This window comes from Rana temporaria, chromosome 4, assembly GCF_905171775.1.
Source record: "Rana temporaria chromosome 4, aRanTem1.1, whole genome shotgun sequence".
In the NCBI taxonomy this organism is placed as follows: Eukaryota; Metazoa; Chordata; class Amphibia; order Anura; family Ranidae; genus Rana; species Rana temporaria.
In genome coordinates, this window is record NC_053492.1 from 118,171,210 (window position 1) to 118,188,832 (window position 17,623).

At 42.0% G+C, this 17,623-nt stretch overlaps 1 protein-coding gene across 10 annotated transcripts in view; it reads right to left on the minus strand.

Moving 5' to 3' along the window:
• Positions 1–17,623, minus strand: part of SNED1 (sushi, nidogen and EGF like domains 1) — a 247,816-nt gene that overhangs the window by 138,848 nt on the left and 91,345 nt on the right. For 9 of the 10 annotated variants that reach the window (XM_040348915.1, XM_040348917.1, XM_040348912.1 and 6 more), the window contains 5 exons: positions 11,395–11,682; positions 10,937–11,077; positions 4,360–4,522; positions 1,882–2,007; positions 905–1,018 (listed from right to left, as the gene is read on the minus strand). In XM_040348915.1, coding sequence (XP_040204849.1) covers positions 905–1,018; positions 1,882–2,007; positions 4,360–4,522; positions 10,937–11,077; positions 11,395–11,682 — 832 coding nt within the window. Of the gene's footprint in view, positions 1–904; positions 1,019–1,881; positions 2,008–4,359; positions 4,523–10,936; positions 11,078–11,394; positions 11,683–17,623 lie in introns of those variants that run through there. The other variant, XM_040348919.1, reaches the window with a different exon arrangement.

A 17,623-nucleotide genomic window follows, 5' to 3' on the forward strand; every position in this document is an offset into this window, starting at 1 on the left:
AACATAGATACCGCGGCAGGGCGACTAGGCTACGCCAGATCACGTACTAGGAACATAATCTGATACTCCTGGGTAGGGGGCGCACGTGTCCCGGCCATACTGGGATTAAACACAGCAGATGTCGATCAATTTACATCTTTTTTTAAATGTGTTCTTCTTCATATTTTTGTTGTTTTTCTGTCTCTCACTGTTAAAATAAACATACCATTAGATGAATGAGCAATTCCATCTGCCTAAAAAATTTGGGATAATTGAAGTCACCCATGATAACATTGCCCTGTCTCCGCGGCATTTCTAACTGTAAAAGTAGATAAGTCTTTTAATCCTTCATGTTAGAGGGCCTGTAGCATACACCCATTATTTCCTTTTTATTTCTTCCCTTTGAAGAAAATGGAAGCGTAAAGAATTCCACCTCCTCCCTTGACTCGTAAGCAATGTCATCCCTTGTGTTTACTAGCAAATTATTCTTGACATACAGGTACACCTCTCCTCCTCTTTTACCTTCCCTGCCCACTGGATAGTCGCAAGCCAGTCATGGTAGCTGTCAAAGTAGGTCTCCACAAAATCAAAATATTCCTCATGTATCTGAAGTTCCAGTCATTCCATTTTATTAACCAAACTTATAGCATTTTTGAATGTGCCTTTACATTTTGTACAAACACAGTCATTTCTACTTGTATGTTCTGAGGCTGCAATAGGATTTTGCCAACATACCTGCCTTAATTCTAGGTACTCTAGTTATCCTACCAATGCTGCCCCGTTAGTACCCTCTGACCTTCGTTCACTGCCAGCTAAAGCTTCCTCTGATGCCTCCCCAACCTTTTGGCCATCTTCTCTCCATATCAAAAACAAACATTTCAATAAAAAATATACACAATTTATTGACAAAACTTCCTGCAATTACCTGTATCACACATGGGTCCAGTGAAATCTGGGGGACATAGACAGGTGAAGGAACCAGGTACATCAACACACGAGCCTCCGTTCTGACAGGGCTGAGAAAAGCATCTCCCCATATCTGCAATATATAAAAGAGATATGTGTTTCTAAAGACGCCCAGGCTGGAAGCAGGGAGTCTGGGTGTTGGTGAGTATTTATGGACAGCTACAAGATCCAGTGAGCTATGGCTTTAATCATGACAAAAAAAATTATTGGAATTCTTATCTGTTCTATGGCCAGGTTCACATCTATACATGTCTGCTTTTGTCAGTTTTTTTGTATGCATTTTCCTTATTCCAGCTTATGAGAATGCACAATCATCTAGGCCTCATTTTTTACCATTGCAGCGCACAGATGTGAACAGCCTTATTGGAATAAATGTATTTTTTTTTATCACGCATGTATTTTTGTGTGTTCCAATATGCACATAAAAACACAAAAATTTGAAACAGGCAGTGGTGGCTGGTGCTCACTATTTTTGGGGGGGGCGGCACAACCAAAACTACCCCCCCACAGGAGACACAGGCGGCAGCGAGCACCCAGATCCCCCCCCCCAGGCAGCAGACACAGGCGGCGGCCGCCACTGGAACCAGGCCTTAGTCTACAATCATTTAATAGTTAAACAACAAGAGTCAGCAGTAGTTCATGATGATCATGTTCCCAATGGGCTTCGAACTCACAAGTGTTCTACACAAAAACAAGTCGCCTGTTCTTCTGGGTTTGTTCTTAAGTTATTACACAGTATCAATAATTTATTTTTGGGATACAAAAGATACGGGTAAACTATGGTAAAGTATATTTTCACTGGGGAAGGAAATGCTTATTGTTTTTTTTTTACTATGTATGTGCAAACTTAAAACTTAATAAAAAATGTTTTTTTTATATTGGTGTGTACTACAAGCATCATAAATATAATATATAATCATCAAAGTAAACTCTTACCAATTTGACAGTGCTTTCCAGTGAAGCCACTTAGACAAGAGCATGTGTAGGAAGGGTTGCCGGTGACACAGTCATCTATACAGCGACCTCCATTTTGACAGGGTCGAAGGGTCCAACAAACAGAGGCTGTAAAACATGTTTTTCAGTTTCACAAAATGCACATGCATATCTTGAGCTTATCTATAAATTAAAATGTGATACACAAAGTTCAGGAACCAAGAGCAACCCAGCAAAAATCAGGTTTCTTATTTTGACTGTTCTATGCTGATGCATTTCAAAATCTGACTTGGATGCTGCACTCTTCACCAAGTCTATACCCTTCATATTGTTGTTTTTATAGATAAGCACACTTTTGTTAAACGATACCACCACCCCAGCCATTTTAAGCGCATTTATGTATAGATTACATTCTCCAGATGCAGACCTACCCCTATTTGACAGATGCTTGCCCTAAGCCATGACTTTATTGAATTTTTTCTATTGCTCCTCTATTCCTGTTGGTAAGGCCAGAACAGTAATCTATGACACATGCCCAGGCGATGGAAGTCCTCAATAGGGCTCATTTCTACAAATATTCACATAGTGTTAAAATAAATCAATGTGTAAAAAATGCTCTCTTAAAGCTGCTGGATTCATGGCTATCATGCTAAATCAATGGCTTCAGTAATCACCAACCCTTCACCCAATCTATCTTGATCTGTATGTTTCCTTGGGATCAATGATCTAGAAAGTACTGAAGACAGAGGACAAATATGACAGCCAAGCATTTGCATATGCAGCCTCCATTTTTCTCAGTGCAGATTTCCCTAAAAATAGAATGCAGCAGTAAAAAAATATTAATATTTTTGAAATATTTACCCACTAGCTTAGAATCGTTTGGAGACGATGCACATATTTTATTTCAAACAGCATTTAAGGATGTTATATCCAGTGGACCTTTTTCCAAAATGTTGTCAGGTGGAGAAAAATAGCACTCTCATACATATATTTGTTTTTCATTGAATCCAATGTCAAATATTTGGAGACTGAAGCTTGGTTCCTTGGCATATGCTGAGGTCAATATTTGCTTACTGGTGGATTCCAGAACTCCCAACAATGAAACACAACATTCAGCTTAAAATGAGCAGTAATGTGTTACCCAGATGTGCAGGCGTGTTAAGGATTAGCATTGTTTAATTAGACAAATATGTCTACGACAATATAATTGCCCTTCTGTCCATTTTAATTTGGTAGCAATATATATCAATATTTTATTGGTGTTTTTGATTTATGTTTTTATTTATCCTGTATAATGAGACAAAAACTTTAGTAAATAGAGAGCAAGAGGAAAATAAATGAAAACTCTTTGCTCTGCCCTCATAATTGTTTGATAGTGGTTTACATACTGCTATGTGCTTGCTTAATGTTAAAAAATAGCTCTAATTTCTTTGAAGACAGAAGACTCTGTCCACTTATTTTTTGCATGTGTGATAAATATGAGACCTACAAATACCTTCTGTTTTAGAGGGCTTCACTGCATTTCTCACTAATTAATGGGGGGGGGGGGTTGATTTTCATACACTTCACTGATGATGACAAACTGTTCTGTAACAGATGTCTGCAATTTAGAATAAATGGTTCCATGGTTTTAGGCTGTATCTATTGTTTAAAGGAATGATTTGCACAGCTCAGGCCCAATATTCAAAAATGAGGAATAACCTCCTAAATTTTTGGGGATTTGTGATGGAATTCAGACCTACAAATATCATCTGTTTTAAAGTGGTTGGTAAGCCACTCTAACCTGTATGCACTATCAGCACTGCCTCCTATTGTAGTATCCCTCTCTGTGTGTGATTTATACAAATAAATGCTGTAAATACCTAATTTCAGAGCCGAGATCATGATCCTATGACTGGCCGACTTTCTTCTTTCCTCCTCTGACAGATGCAGCAGGAGGGGCCTGAGATTCCCCCGCTGACGTCTGTCTGGAGCGGAGGAGGAGGGGAGGATGAGAGAGCCGGCCGGTCATGTGATCCCGATCTTGGCTCTCAAATTAAGTATTTACAGAATGTATTTTTATAAATCACACACAGAGGGGGACACTGCAATAGGAGGCAGTGTTGATGGTGTATACAGGTTAGTGTTATGCAAGCATCAGGAGGGGGGCGCACTGTCACAAGCTGACAGGCAGAAAAAGGAGGAGGGAGGAGGACACAGGAGCAGAGAGGAGACACAGAGCAGGGCTGCGGATGACAGAGGCACACAAACTGACCATGGTGTCAGGGCTCAGCAGCCACGATTCACTGTGGTCAGTTTACAGAGGGGAGGGCAGAAACTGGCAGGGTCAGCCAGGTTTTTTTTAGGTGTTACAAGGTGCCAAATGACACAGCACAAGCACTGTGTCATATAACATGCTTTAAAGAAGCAGGATCATTTTTTTTTCTTGGGTTAACAAACGTTGGCTTGCTCACAAATTAATTTGAAATCATGTGCACGTACTTGCATTGCTGCATCCTCCAACCTGAACATTGTTGTTGTCAATCCGGAATACCCAGCGTCCTGGAATTCCTACGTTAGTTGTGTTTGCAATTCCTGCAATGTCATCTGTACGAGAGCCAGGGATATTAAAATACCTCCAGCCATCTCCTGCATTGAAACCTGCCTAAGGGACAAAAAAGAAATCATGACAGGGAATAACAAATAGAAGTTCCAAACTGAAAAAAGAACCCACTAAACCCCTGGTGCCATGTGTGCCAAAATGTGCAGCCTGCTGGCTCTCTCTATGTAGCCTGCCAAGTGTTGGCCACTTTGCAGAGTGGAAGTGTCCCACACACACACTACTGAACTGAGCCCAGTACTGTCAATCCAGTACTGTGATCTGCACCCAACAGTAAATGTATAGTCCCCACCCAACATCATTAGGTTGGGAGAGATGAAGAAGCAGGTAATCTGGTAAGTAAATATAGAATTGGGTTAAAAGCGTTGCTTGCTGACCACCAATAAAGGGGAGGGGATGTTAATGGCACTTCAACTGACCACCAATGCAGATGGGGATTTAACAATACTGCTACTGATCACCAATGAAGTGAGGGATGGAATGTAAACTGCACTGCCACTGACCATTAATGCAGGAGGGGTTAACAGCATTGCCACTGACAATCAATGAAAAAACGCTTAAAATAGCACTGCTGCTGACCACCAATGTGTTCATGACACCAATGCTGTTTGTTTTTTTGCGGCCACTGACACCAATGCAGGGGGTTATTATTGTGGCCACTGGCACCATAGCTAGGATCATTACTGCAGTCACTGGCACCAGTGTTGGAAGTTATTATTGCAGCCACTGACACCAATGTTGGGGGTTATTATTGCAGTGACTGATACCATTGCTGGGGATTATTATTGCAGTTACTGGCATCAATGCCGGGGGTGGTTATTGCAGTCAAGGACACCGATGCTGGGGGCTATTTTGCAGTCACTGACATCTATGCTTAGGGTTAATATTGTATTCAATTACACAGTTGATAGGGTTTAATATTGTGTCCACTTACATGCATACTGGTATTTACTCTAACTTTTCCTGACACCATCATTGGGGCTTTTTTTACTCCCATTTTCTCTTCAGTGTGCATAAAAATTACAACAGAACTGAAATATTTAGACACTGAGGTGCGTTACAGCCCAATCATTTTGAGTTGGCTGCCTAACTCAATGCAACGCATGAAAGCATGCTGCTATTGTTTAACTCTCTGGAAGTGTCATGGGCCACACTATAATTGTTAAGTTGGCCACAACTGTACTAAATAATATTTGCAAAGTCTGAATTACAGAGATGTAAGAAAACTCTTAATATTATTTAAAAATAAAAGTATGTCACTTCCTGCATTCCCAGAAAGTGAAGACGTTGAGCACATCAAGGCCTCATGCACACTAGATGTTTTTGGACTTTTTACAGTTGCTGTTTTTGGCTTCAGATGTTTTTGATGTCAATAAACTCCCCATCATGTTATCCTATGTGTCCATGCACACATAGGCTGTTATCAACTGTTTTTGGCTGGGGCTTTCTAACTTTAAAAAACGCTGATAAACATCGATATACGCTCAAAAACACGGCTCACCAGTGTTTTTAACGTTTGAAAAAAACCCCGGAAAAGCGCTAATAAACGCTATAGCAAAAACTTTTTATAACGTTATTTTAACGTCCAGTGTGCATGAGGCCCAGCATTCAGGACACAAAGCACACACAAATGCGTCACATTCAGTATACACAATATGCAAAAGCAGAACATACACTGCACAAAACACATGGCTTAAACACAACGCAAAGATTGTGAAAAGCATGGAGAATACACAGCACAAAACATCTATCTACAGCATACACATTACAGAATGCACACAATACATAGCACATAACACAAACAGCACAAAGACTGCAGAAAATGCTACTCCCAGTAGACAATGTGAAGTTATTTCAATGCTCACATGATCAACATACAGATACAAGCGAACATTGTTGCAAATTGCTTGCATTGCTTCCGTTTCTATTAAAGACACCCCATAAAAACACTGCAATATTAATCTGTTGCATTTTAGGGGCTCTTCTAAAAGTCTTCAGTAGCAGGTCATCATAAAACCCTTGCAAAGAAGGCAGCTGTTAGATTAAAGCAGAACTTAAAAAGTAAAAAATTGATAATAGGTCGTTTTAGGATGGAAGGGATTCCCTATGTCCCTTCTGCTATAACACTTTTCCTTCCTGCTCTCTATTTTGCATTGCATGTGCAATTTAGTGCACAATGCCAGTATATGTAAAATGTAAGAACTAGGTGACAGGACTGAGTAAGCCCAGTGTACACTTATAGGCCCGGATTCACATACCTTGGCGCATAGTTATGCCGGCGTAGCGTATCAAAATTTACGCTACCCCGACGCTGCGCAGAGCGGTGAGCACAGTATTCACAAAGCACTTGCTCCCTAATCTATGCTGGGTTCCCTGGGCGTAACTCGTCGTAAGTGGCAGTGGGCGTGAGCCATGCTAATGAGGCGTGACCCCATGTAAATGATGGACTGAGCGTCATAAAGATACGATTAACGTACGGCGCATGCGCCGTCCCGTGGACGCATCCCAGTGTGCATGCTCAGAATCACATCGAAACAACTGCCTAAGTTACGTTGAATCACTGCCTACGACTTGAACGTAACCTACGCCCAGTCCTATTCACGTACTACTACGTAAACGACGTAAAATACGATTGCTGTTCCCTGGCCCATACCTTTGCATGATTTGCGCCTCATAGATGGGGAATAACTTTACGTCGGGCGTACGACTTACATAAACCGCGTATATTAATGCGTTGGGCGCAAGTACGTTAGTGAATCTGCGTATCTCACTCATTTGCATATTCGAATCGTAAATCAATGGGAGCGCCCCCTACGGCCAGCGTAAATATGCGCCCATGATACGACGGCGTAGGAAACTTACGTTGGTCGGGTGAAGCCTATTTTCAGGCGTATCTTGCTTTCAGAGTCAGGCGCATAGATACGACGGCGCATATGTGCACTTACCCGGCGTATCTCGAGATACGTCGGCGTAAGTGCTACGTGAATCCAGGCCATAGTGTACAAATTACTTTTGATGTGAAAATGATTCCATATACTAACTACATGACTCAACCATCTACAAATCAACAATGACAATTTGCTCATGTCAAATTGACCTCTGCTTAAAAGGGGTTGCAAAGGTTTGTCTTTTATTTTCTAAATAGGTTGCTTTAAGCTTAGTGCATTGTTGGTTCACTTACCCTTTCCTTCGATTTCCCTTCTAAATGTTTTTTTTCTTTCTTTGAATTTCTCACCTCCTGTTCCTCCTCAGTAAGCTTTCCACCATCCCCTGAGTGGTGGAAAGTCATTTAGAACAGCTTACTGAACACCTTACAGAAGAGGAACAGGAAATGAGAAATTCAGACAAAGAAAACAAAGAAAAAAAACATTTAGAAGGGAAATCGAAGGAAAATGTAACTGAACCAACAATGCACTAGCTTAAAGTAACCTATTTAGAAAATAAAAAACAAACCTTTACAATGAGGCAAAAATGAAACTCCAACGCTGCCATACCACTTTTTAAGAAGAAAACAAAAAGTGGCATCTCAACAAAAAATGAGCCTATACATTTCTGCTTTATGTAAGCTATGTTGTTAATCACCATCATAAAGTGTAATGTGTAAGTAGTTACAAAGATTATTTAAAGGTATTTGGTCTTGGACTGCACATTCCTTTTTTCATCATATAAAGGTGTAGCGCCTGTGTACACCTTTGTTATGCTGTGTACCGGTGTTATGCTTAAATTTAGTGTGAGAATGAGAGAGTTATGTTACTCTCATTCTTTGATTTGACAAATTTGGCTGTCACCAAATCTGGATTGTCCCGTGGGTCAGTCTGTGCCCCAGAGATGCAGTCTCATCTCTGGGCAGCAGGTGGCACCAGAGGGGTCCAGGCGGAGCCGCTTTTTCCCAGCAGCCAATTGGAGGAGTTTTTCCTCGCGGGGAATGCTGGGGAGGAGTATTTCTGTGGCGGAGGCCGTTGTTTGGGGTTCTTCGCGGGTTCCTGGTTCCAAGTGCGGCACCCACCTTTAGGGTGTGCGCACATCACGGGCCCTACCACTATGGCCTACCAGGCCGGGGTCGCGTGCTACGCGGAGTTCCTGACTCTGGGCTCTCATAGCCCGGAGCAACTGATGCTGCAAAGGGGCCCCAGTGACTTACTGGGTCCCCACTTCTATTGAGAAGATCCCAAGCTGGGTGCTAATCGGTGGGGGAACGGTCTGAGGAGAACCCGGAGGCAGGTGATCCAACAGGGCTTGAACGAACCACCGGGGATCTGGGCACCGGACACTGACAGGTTACATTCAAGCTGTCAGTCAGTGACCCCAAAGACATACTGGGAGGATTTGCTCTACCGTCCTAACTTTCAAGCACTAGGCCTGTGGCAGAGGTCTCATCTGGACATCCAGATCTAATTTAGAGCCAAGTTTGTGGCAGAGACTTGTTTCCTTTCCCAGAAGTTTTAAGTGACGCTCTGGCTGCCAGGCCTGTGAGAGAGGTCTGTCCAGGGGCACTTCACCCACCCTGGCTGGAGTGGCGACGTATACAAATATTATTGCTAAAGGGCAGGATTGCCTTTATTATCCATAGCCTGATACTGTGAAGTTGCTCTACCTTCACCAACCTATCCTGTCTACCTCAAGTTACATTTTGGTCGTGTTTGACAGGAAAATAAAGCATTTGAAAAACGTCAACCAACGATCCTGGACATTCTGTTATTGCTCTCAGAACTACCATCACCCCTGGACACAGTAAGAGGTAACTTAAACACGCTGATCCCAAATCTGATCAGCGGCTCCTCCGGGGGTAGCGCTACAAAGGAAAGCAGGTTAGCTGTTAAGTGGTCCAGGGAAAAACAATATTGTTTTTGTAGACACACTACGGAAAACCTATAATCCACACATTAACTAATGATTTTAGTACAACTCTGGGAAGGAAATTACTTCCATTAAAAATAATGGGATTAATGAGGAAAAAATGCAGACAAGCTGTATCCTTAAAAAACATTTTGGCTTATCCATTGTTTACAGTCAAAAGAGTTTATAATAATGTTACCAATTACTTGATGGTACAAGTTTGAGTGCAAATGAACCGTTTAATTTTTTTTTAATTGTAACTGACTAACTGGAAGTTTAAACTAAAAACACTTCAGGGATGATTTTACGTAACAGAATCTTACTGGAAGACTAGTGCTCTTTGTCCCTAAAGCTGGCCATACACTTATAAAAAAAATCTAGGAGTATCCTTCATCCATGCTAAAATGTGTGGATGGACTAATCTCCAGCTGCAGTGATTTTATTCGGACAGAAAGGGAGGGTGGTGACAGGGCCACCCAAGCAGAAAATTGCAGTCAGTTCATCATGATTGGGGGAAATTTGCATATTATATGGATAGCTTTAGTCTGGCTTCCTAAAGTATAAAAACTGAAGGAACAGATAGCCTCTGAGGCCCCATACACACGAGAGGATTTATCCGCAGATACGGTCCAGCGGACCGTATCCGCGGATAAATCCTCTCGAGGATTTCAGAAGATTTCTATGCGATGGCGTGTACACACCATCGCATTGAAATCCCCGCTGAAATCCTCTGCCGATGACGTGTCGCGCCGTCGCCGCTATTATGACGCAGCGACGGGCGCGACGCTGTCATATAAGGAATTCCACGCATGCGTCAAATCATTACGACGCGTGCGGGGAATCCCTTTGGACGGATGGATCCGGTAAGTCTGTACAGACGAGCGGATCCATCCGTTGGAATGGATTCCAGCAGATGGATTTGTTGAGCATGTCAGCAAATATCCATCTGCTGGAAATCCATCCCAGGGGAGATTTATCTGCGGATAAATATCCGACGGAGTGTACACCCCATAGGATCTATCCGCAGAAACCCATTTGATGGGATTTATCTGCGGATAGATTCTATGGTGTGTATGGGGCCTTAGTCTTGATGGCAACCAATCACATCCCAGCTGTTCTAAATCCCTCTATTTTCCAACCTGAACCAGGAAATTGGAATGACTTTGGCTGGCCTAAACACTTTCAATTTGTATGCAATCAGACAGGCCCTTGCACTACAGAGTTAAAGGTGAACCTAAAGGAAATTTAACAAGAAAATGATAAAATGCATGACCAGCTTTACTATTGAACATATGGACTTTACTTCCAGTTGGCTGGAAAGGAACTTCTGCAAGATGTTCAATTCTGAAAATTATTAAAATAGAAATAATAATATTTGGTTCCTATAATGAAATAAAGTATCCCCCTTCTGTGAACACTAAGCATAAAAACGACTATCTAAGCAGATACAAATAGCAATTGGGGTAGAGGCCAGTCTCCCGTAGAAAGGGTTTATAATCACAGAGGTTTGTTTTGTCTGCCCCCTTAGCAACAAGTGGGAAAATGTGATCTAGTGGACTACACAAAGTTACAATAGTACCCTGTGTAATTTCAGAGCTTACAAATGCAAAAACTATGCACTACCTGGGCAGCAATACCCCCTCTTCCAGAACTGTCACCACCACTGCTGGCATGTCGCCCTGTTGTCCATTCTATCGTCTCATAGTTAAAGATGGTAAAAGAACGAAGCCCGTCTGTAATTAGTACAATCTGGAATGTGTTCACCTGTCAGAGCAGCATAGTAGACAGAAATTAGGAACAAATACATTCAAAGACGAAAGTATAAAAAAAATGAATACAACAACATAATAAGTGTAATGAACAAAGAAATTATTATAGATTTTTGTATTTAGTGAAGTTGAATATGTTTTGGGTATGGTTTCAGATGCGAAGGAATTACTATCTTTAATTTAAACAAAACCAGACAAATGTGGCTTATTACTATAAACCTACTCCAAGATTTAGCAAAGTGGGGGGCGCAGTGTAAAATTTGTCCTGAACCGGACCACATGGGAACCAGTAATAGCACTGATTATACTTACAGGTGAACTGGCATCTCCACCGTAGAAAGTAACCCTGTACCAAGTGGCAATGAAGACCCATGTGGCACTGAATTCAGACAGGTCAGGAAAGTAAGAGATGACATCTCTGCTGGCACGGTTCAAAATTCTGAGATCCTCTGTCTCTTTGTAAAAAACATCCCCTCCTCTGCGATTGTCTACATCAGCCCAAAAGGCAGCTACCACGCGGCGGTCACCGGAGATTGGAAATGCCACAGGTGTAAATTGAGACACTTCTCGCAGGAAAGAGACAACTCCATTATTGTTTACCTGCAACACAAAACAACAAACGTATTATTAAAAATAATAAATGATCTGTCATTCAATATAAAAGCAATACGGGGGGTTGCCACCACTGACCTTATAGAAATGCTTGCTGTCTGGCTGTTATGCTGACTCACTGGCTTCAGTATTTTTTCGAGTCACTGACCTGAACAGGTATGCAGGCCAGGGTAGAAGGCAGTCCTTAGCTGCATATTTGTCTGGAGTTAAAGTACTGAAGCAAGTTGGTCAACAAAACAGCCAACATTTTCGGGAGAGGCCAGCACTTTCAGGCTACAAACCACTCTTGTGACAGTTTTTCTTTTTTAGGTATATTTGTCTTTAAAGCGATGGAATGGAAAATGTATTCTACAGTTATAGATTTAGAAGCAGAACAGCATACTAATGTTTTTCATTTGCTGGAAAGCTGTGTTGAGAGCCACTTAAACAGCAATCATGTGGCACTTCAGAAACAATCTTGTATTTCTCTGACAGTCATTGCCAAAAATACAAACACAATTAAAAGTGGTGGTGAAAGAAACGAATAGTGAAAACATAAAGATTTGTTTTCAAACATTAAAGCAAACACAAGCTTGTTTTTATTTTTTTATCTATTTTATTTTTTAACACTTTTATTTCATTAAATGGAAAAAGGGCACCCAAGAGGTGCAGGACTTTGATATGAGTTTAAACAAAGTAGTGAGATGGCAAAAAAACATTTGAAGAGCCCACTGGCTTAGGTTAGGCTTCTTACAACAGACAAGGCTACACTTCAGTGGGTATTCCAGAAGGTTACCAGAAAAAGATGTGCGTATATGGAAGGAGCACCAGACCAAACGATAAGAGTCCACATTAATTTATTGATATTGTGTTAAAAGACACCCCCCCTTCATCAGAGCTTCAGTTAAAAATGATTACCTTGAGTGGACTCAAAGTAAGGCTTTCCCATTTGAATCTGTGCAGGGAAGCTGATTGCTGGATTAGGATTTCTGACCTGCAGTATCTCCATCAGAAGACAGGCTTTGTTGGGGGGGGGGGGGGTTGACTAATGATTCAGATACTGCAGGCCAGGAATCCTAATCCAGCAATCAGCTTCCCTGAACAGATTCAAACAGGAAAGACCCTACTCTGAGTCCATTCAAGGTTCCCATGTTTAACGAAAGCCCTGATGAAGGCGCCCCCCCCCCTTTGACCCTGAAATGTGTTAACTGTCTTTTAACACAATATTAATACATTTATATAGACTCTTATCTTTTGGTCTGGTGCTCCTTCCATATATGTATGCTTTTTTTACACTACTGTGATACAATTTTGTAGCAATTTTAAGTGTGATTATGTATTGCGACATTGATGCGACTTGGCTACAAAATTTTGCATATTCTATGGGGCAAAGTAACCCTGTGAATCACATCAAAGTAGCAAAGGAATCTTTTCCAAAATCACACCACGCTGAGTCGCATTGATGAGAATGGGCACCATTGAATATAACACGATTACCCTATGTCATGCAATTCTGTGCAACTCAAGTCGCATCAGAAATCGCACTAGTGTCTACAAGCACTTACAATTTTGCTGTCACAAGGGGGCTGACAAGCACTTCACAATCTCCCAAAAGTAATCAGGTGGCTCTACAGGGTTCTAGACTTCCCAACTAAAAAAAAAAAACATTTTGTATTTGTTGTTGTGTTGCTTCTTTTAAACCATTGTCACTGGCACAATAAATAAGGCAATACCTCCACATAAAAAATCCACACAGTGGGTAAAACATGGCAGGAGTTCTAACCCTTTGCCATATTACCTAAAATTAAAAAAAAAATGTTTTGGTTGGACATACACTTTAACTATGCATTCTCCAGCAGATCCTTGCTAGCCGATTATGGATTCATGAAGATAGAGATCTAGAGATGTTTTTCTTTGACATAACATCATACGCATAACTTGGAGTTTCCTTGTGTCTACAGATGGCTTAAAAAGCAAACAAGAAAAAGCTGAACTGGCAGTGCCCTGGATGTTCCCACTGCAGCTCTAAAAGGACAGGAAGAGAAAGGGAAATGTAAAAGGGTATATTTGCATACAGACTAGATTCGCCTGGATATTATTAAAGAAGCCAAGGGATTTAAAGTAAAGTTTTGAAAGTGGATGTAAACCCTCACATATACCCAGTGAAGTGAACAGTCTCAGATGATACAGAGATGAAACAAATCTCCCTACATATAGTTGTGCTTGTAAATTTACATACCCTGACAGAATTTATGATTTCTTGGCCATTTTTCAGAGATTATTAATGATAACACAAAAACTTTTCTTTCACTCATGGTTAGTGTTTGGCTGAAGCCATTCATTATCAATCTACTGTGTTTGAAGAAAAGGGGAGAGTGTCGCCTCTCTTAAAATAGGGGTATAATAGGTGAAAATTGTGCCTACATCCCATTGAATATAGAAAATGGTGTGATCACAAATATTTGACAACTTTTGGGTGCTTGAGGCCAGTAAGGGTCAATATTTGGGTCAGGGATTGGGGGGAAGGGGATTTTGGGGGGGACTTTTCGCGGCACTGATACAAACAATCTGGTAAAGGGTATCGATATTTATTTAACAAAGAAAATACAAATATAACACAAAGGACATTTTAAGAACAATCCCCACATCATACATCAGAAAGTGATTAACAGACTGTGTTTTAGTGGAATCGATGACCTCGACCGGTTTCGCGGTTTTACCGCTTCTTCAGGAGGAGATTATGTTCTAAAAGGTATGTATAAACAAATGAAATAAACAAGCAGAACATACAAAATATATATACATTGTGTATAGTTCAAAACAGCGCATTATACAGTAGAGCAAAGCACTCACCCAGGCTGGTCATATGGTCGGACGTGGAGCCTGGCAAAGGCCTTCTGTGGCGCGTGGAGGGGGATATTTTTATTTAGACGGGCTCTATTAGGATAAGGAATAGAATGAATAATATATATATAGGGAGGATGGCCGATTAATTATTGAGGTATGGATCACCAGGGGGTGAAGAAGGTGTGTGAGTGACCAAACAGGATGAAAAGGACAAAGAAGGGAGGGGGGGGGAAATGAAAAAAAGGGGGGGGAAAAAGGAGGAGGAGGAAGGAGTGGGAAAAGGGAAAGGGGGGAGTAGGGGAAGAGGGGGAGGAAGACAAGAAGAGGGACGGAAAATAAGTTATTGGAACGGGGCAAGGGGGGAGGGGAAAGTGGGGGGGAGGGAGGGGGAGAGGGGAAAGAAAGGGGGGGGGTTTTTGTTAGTAGAAGGGAGAAAGGAAAAAGAGGGGAAAAGAGGGAGAGGAGGGGGGGGGTGAAGGTGGTGAGGAAGCAAGGGGATATTGGTCGAAAGAGAAGAGTAAAAAATAACCCTGAAGTGGGGGAATGTAAGGGAAAGGGGAAGGGGAAGAAAAAAGAAAGGGGGCAAAAGTATTAGTGAAGTGTGAAGGGTGAGGAAGATAAGAAAGGTGAAAAAAAAAAAAAAAAAAAAAAGGGGGGGGGGGAGGGGACGAGGGAGAGGGCTGGTGAAGAAAAAGAGGGGGGATTTAACTGTGATAGGGGATTAGGAAAATTAAAACGGGAAGGGAGATTTAAAGGGCAAAGGAAGGAAAAGGGGGGAAAAATTGGGGGGGCCAGTGGGAAGCACCAGCATATATACATCAAGAGTGCGGTGTTGCATGATAGATGGTTGAAGAATAAAATTCAGAAAAAAAGTGATTAATTAAAAAGATCTATCACCAAGCGCCTACTGAAGTTAAGAGTACCCATCACCAGGATAACCAATCAATAATAGGAAAGTTCCCCATAGGGGCCTTACCATCAATATATTAATAGTACACAATTTACTGGGGCACAAGGATTAAGGTGGAATCAGCCTTATGTAGTAGCTTTACATTGCCAGGATAAGGGCAATCGCTGTGCAGTCAGTCCAACTGAGAAATCCAAAGAAGGAAAAATTTATCCATGAGGGCAATTGCCAGATCGAGGGTAGAGCAGTCTTAGTGACAGGCATCAAGTGTACTCACCTCGAATGTAGGACATTCACATGTGTCCCCAGGGAGAGCGTCCGTGCTAACTCACAGAAGCGGCTGTGTAAGCCGCTTTTGTAAGTATCCCTGGACGGCGTGTGACGTCATCGAATTGCGCCGCCGCCGCCGTCCAACGTCCCACCAACCCATGCACGTGAGTGCGTGGGTGTGTAGCTGCTGACCCAATGGCGGTGCGCCAGGTCATAGGCTACAAGCTGAGAGCTCCAATTGGTGCTCACAGCCGGGGACGACACACCACGCGCCAATAGGAAGGGGAGAAACCAGGTGCACGGCCCAATCAACCAGCCAGGGTGTCTGAGCTCCGAGAATACGCTGTATTGTAAAAAAATACATAGACATTTGCATTGCATGTAAAGTGATACACATATTCAATACTAAATATATAAAAATAGCGTGGGATTACCCCATCACAATGCTTGGCTGTTAGTTCAGAGTTAAGGGTCTTTTTTGCCAAGATAGGGTATGGAGATATCATCACATAGTTACCCTCTAATGTCCATATATATATATATATATATATTTTTTGGGGGCAGATAGACGCCTCCGCATTAATGCCACAACCTATTTAGGGATGATTGGCAATTAGGACATCAGTATGTTTTTCCAAAGAGAAGGAAAGGCACGGGAAGAAAGGAGGGGGGGGAGAAAAAGGGGGGGGGGAAATAAGACCGCCATCTAGGGGGCTGGAGAGGGATCTCAATACTAGCGTAAGAAAGATTTGTAGGAGTTCATTTCATTTAATCCTGGGAAGGTTGTGGCATCGAGATGCTCGATCCACAGGCATTCTTTCTGTAAAATAGTCCTATTCCAGTCTCCACCCCGTGGATGTTGTGGGATTATTTCCAAGATAAAAAACCTTACGACAGAAAGGTCATATCTATGATATAGTCCAATATGACGCCCTACTGTTGTTAATTTCCCTACATTTGAATCGTAAAGGTGATCACCCAAACGTTGCCGAAATTCTCTAAATGTCTTGCCTATATAAAAGGCTCCACAAATACAAATCATGAGATAAACAATGCCCTTCGTGCCACAATTGGCAGAGAATGGGGGGTAAAAGTCCTCGCCATTGGGTAACAGAAAATGATCACTCTCCATCACCCATGGGCATCTTGGACAGCTGCCACATCTGTAGGTGCCCCTAGGTGATGTGTGCGCTGTGTCCTCCGTAGTGTAATGACTACTGGTCAGTCGGTCGCGTAGTGAATAAGCCCGACGAAATACCAGTTCGGGTTGTTGTTTAACATATTTCTTCAAAATATTGTTTTCAGCGAGGATGTGCCAGTTAGCTTGCAATATGTTACGTAAGTCATTATGATGTGCAGAGTACGTTGTGATGAATCGTACTGATTCATGTATACGTTTTTTGATATTTTTAGAGGGGTCATACAACAAGGATTGCCTAGGTCGAAGGCACGCCCTATTGTAGGCCTTTTTCAGATTAGTGTGGGTGTATCCACGAGCAAGGAGACGATCTCGTAGTTCATCTGCCTGTCTCTTAAAATCTGTAGGTATTGTACAATTCCTCCGCAGTCGTAAGTATTGGGCAAATGGGATACTTCGAATGAGGGGCCTAGGATGGGCACTCGAGGCACACAAGAGGGTGTTTCCCGCTGTCGGCTTCCTGTAAAGGTCAGTGTATAATGTACCATCCGCCTGTTTGATGACAGTCAGGTCCAAAAAGGGGACCTGTCTCTTATCAAACACCACCGTAAACTTCAAATTAAACTCATTGATGTTGAGCATCTGTACAAACTCGAGTAGGGACTCATTGGAACCTGTCCAAATGATGAACAGGTCATCTATGAATCGATACCATACCAGTATCTTGTCCATAAATCTGCTGTATAATTCGTTTGCATTTAGGAAGCGTTCCCATGCACCCAAATATA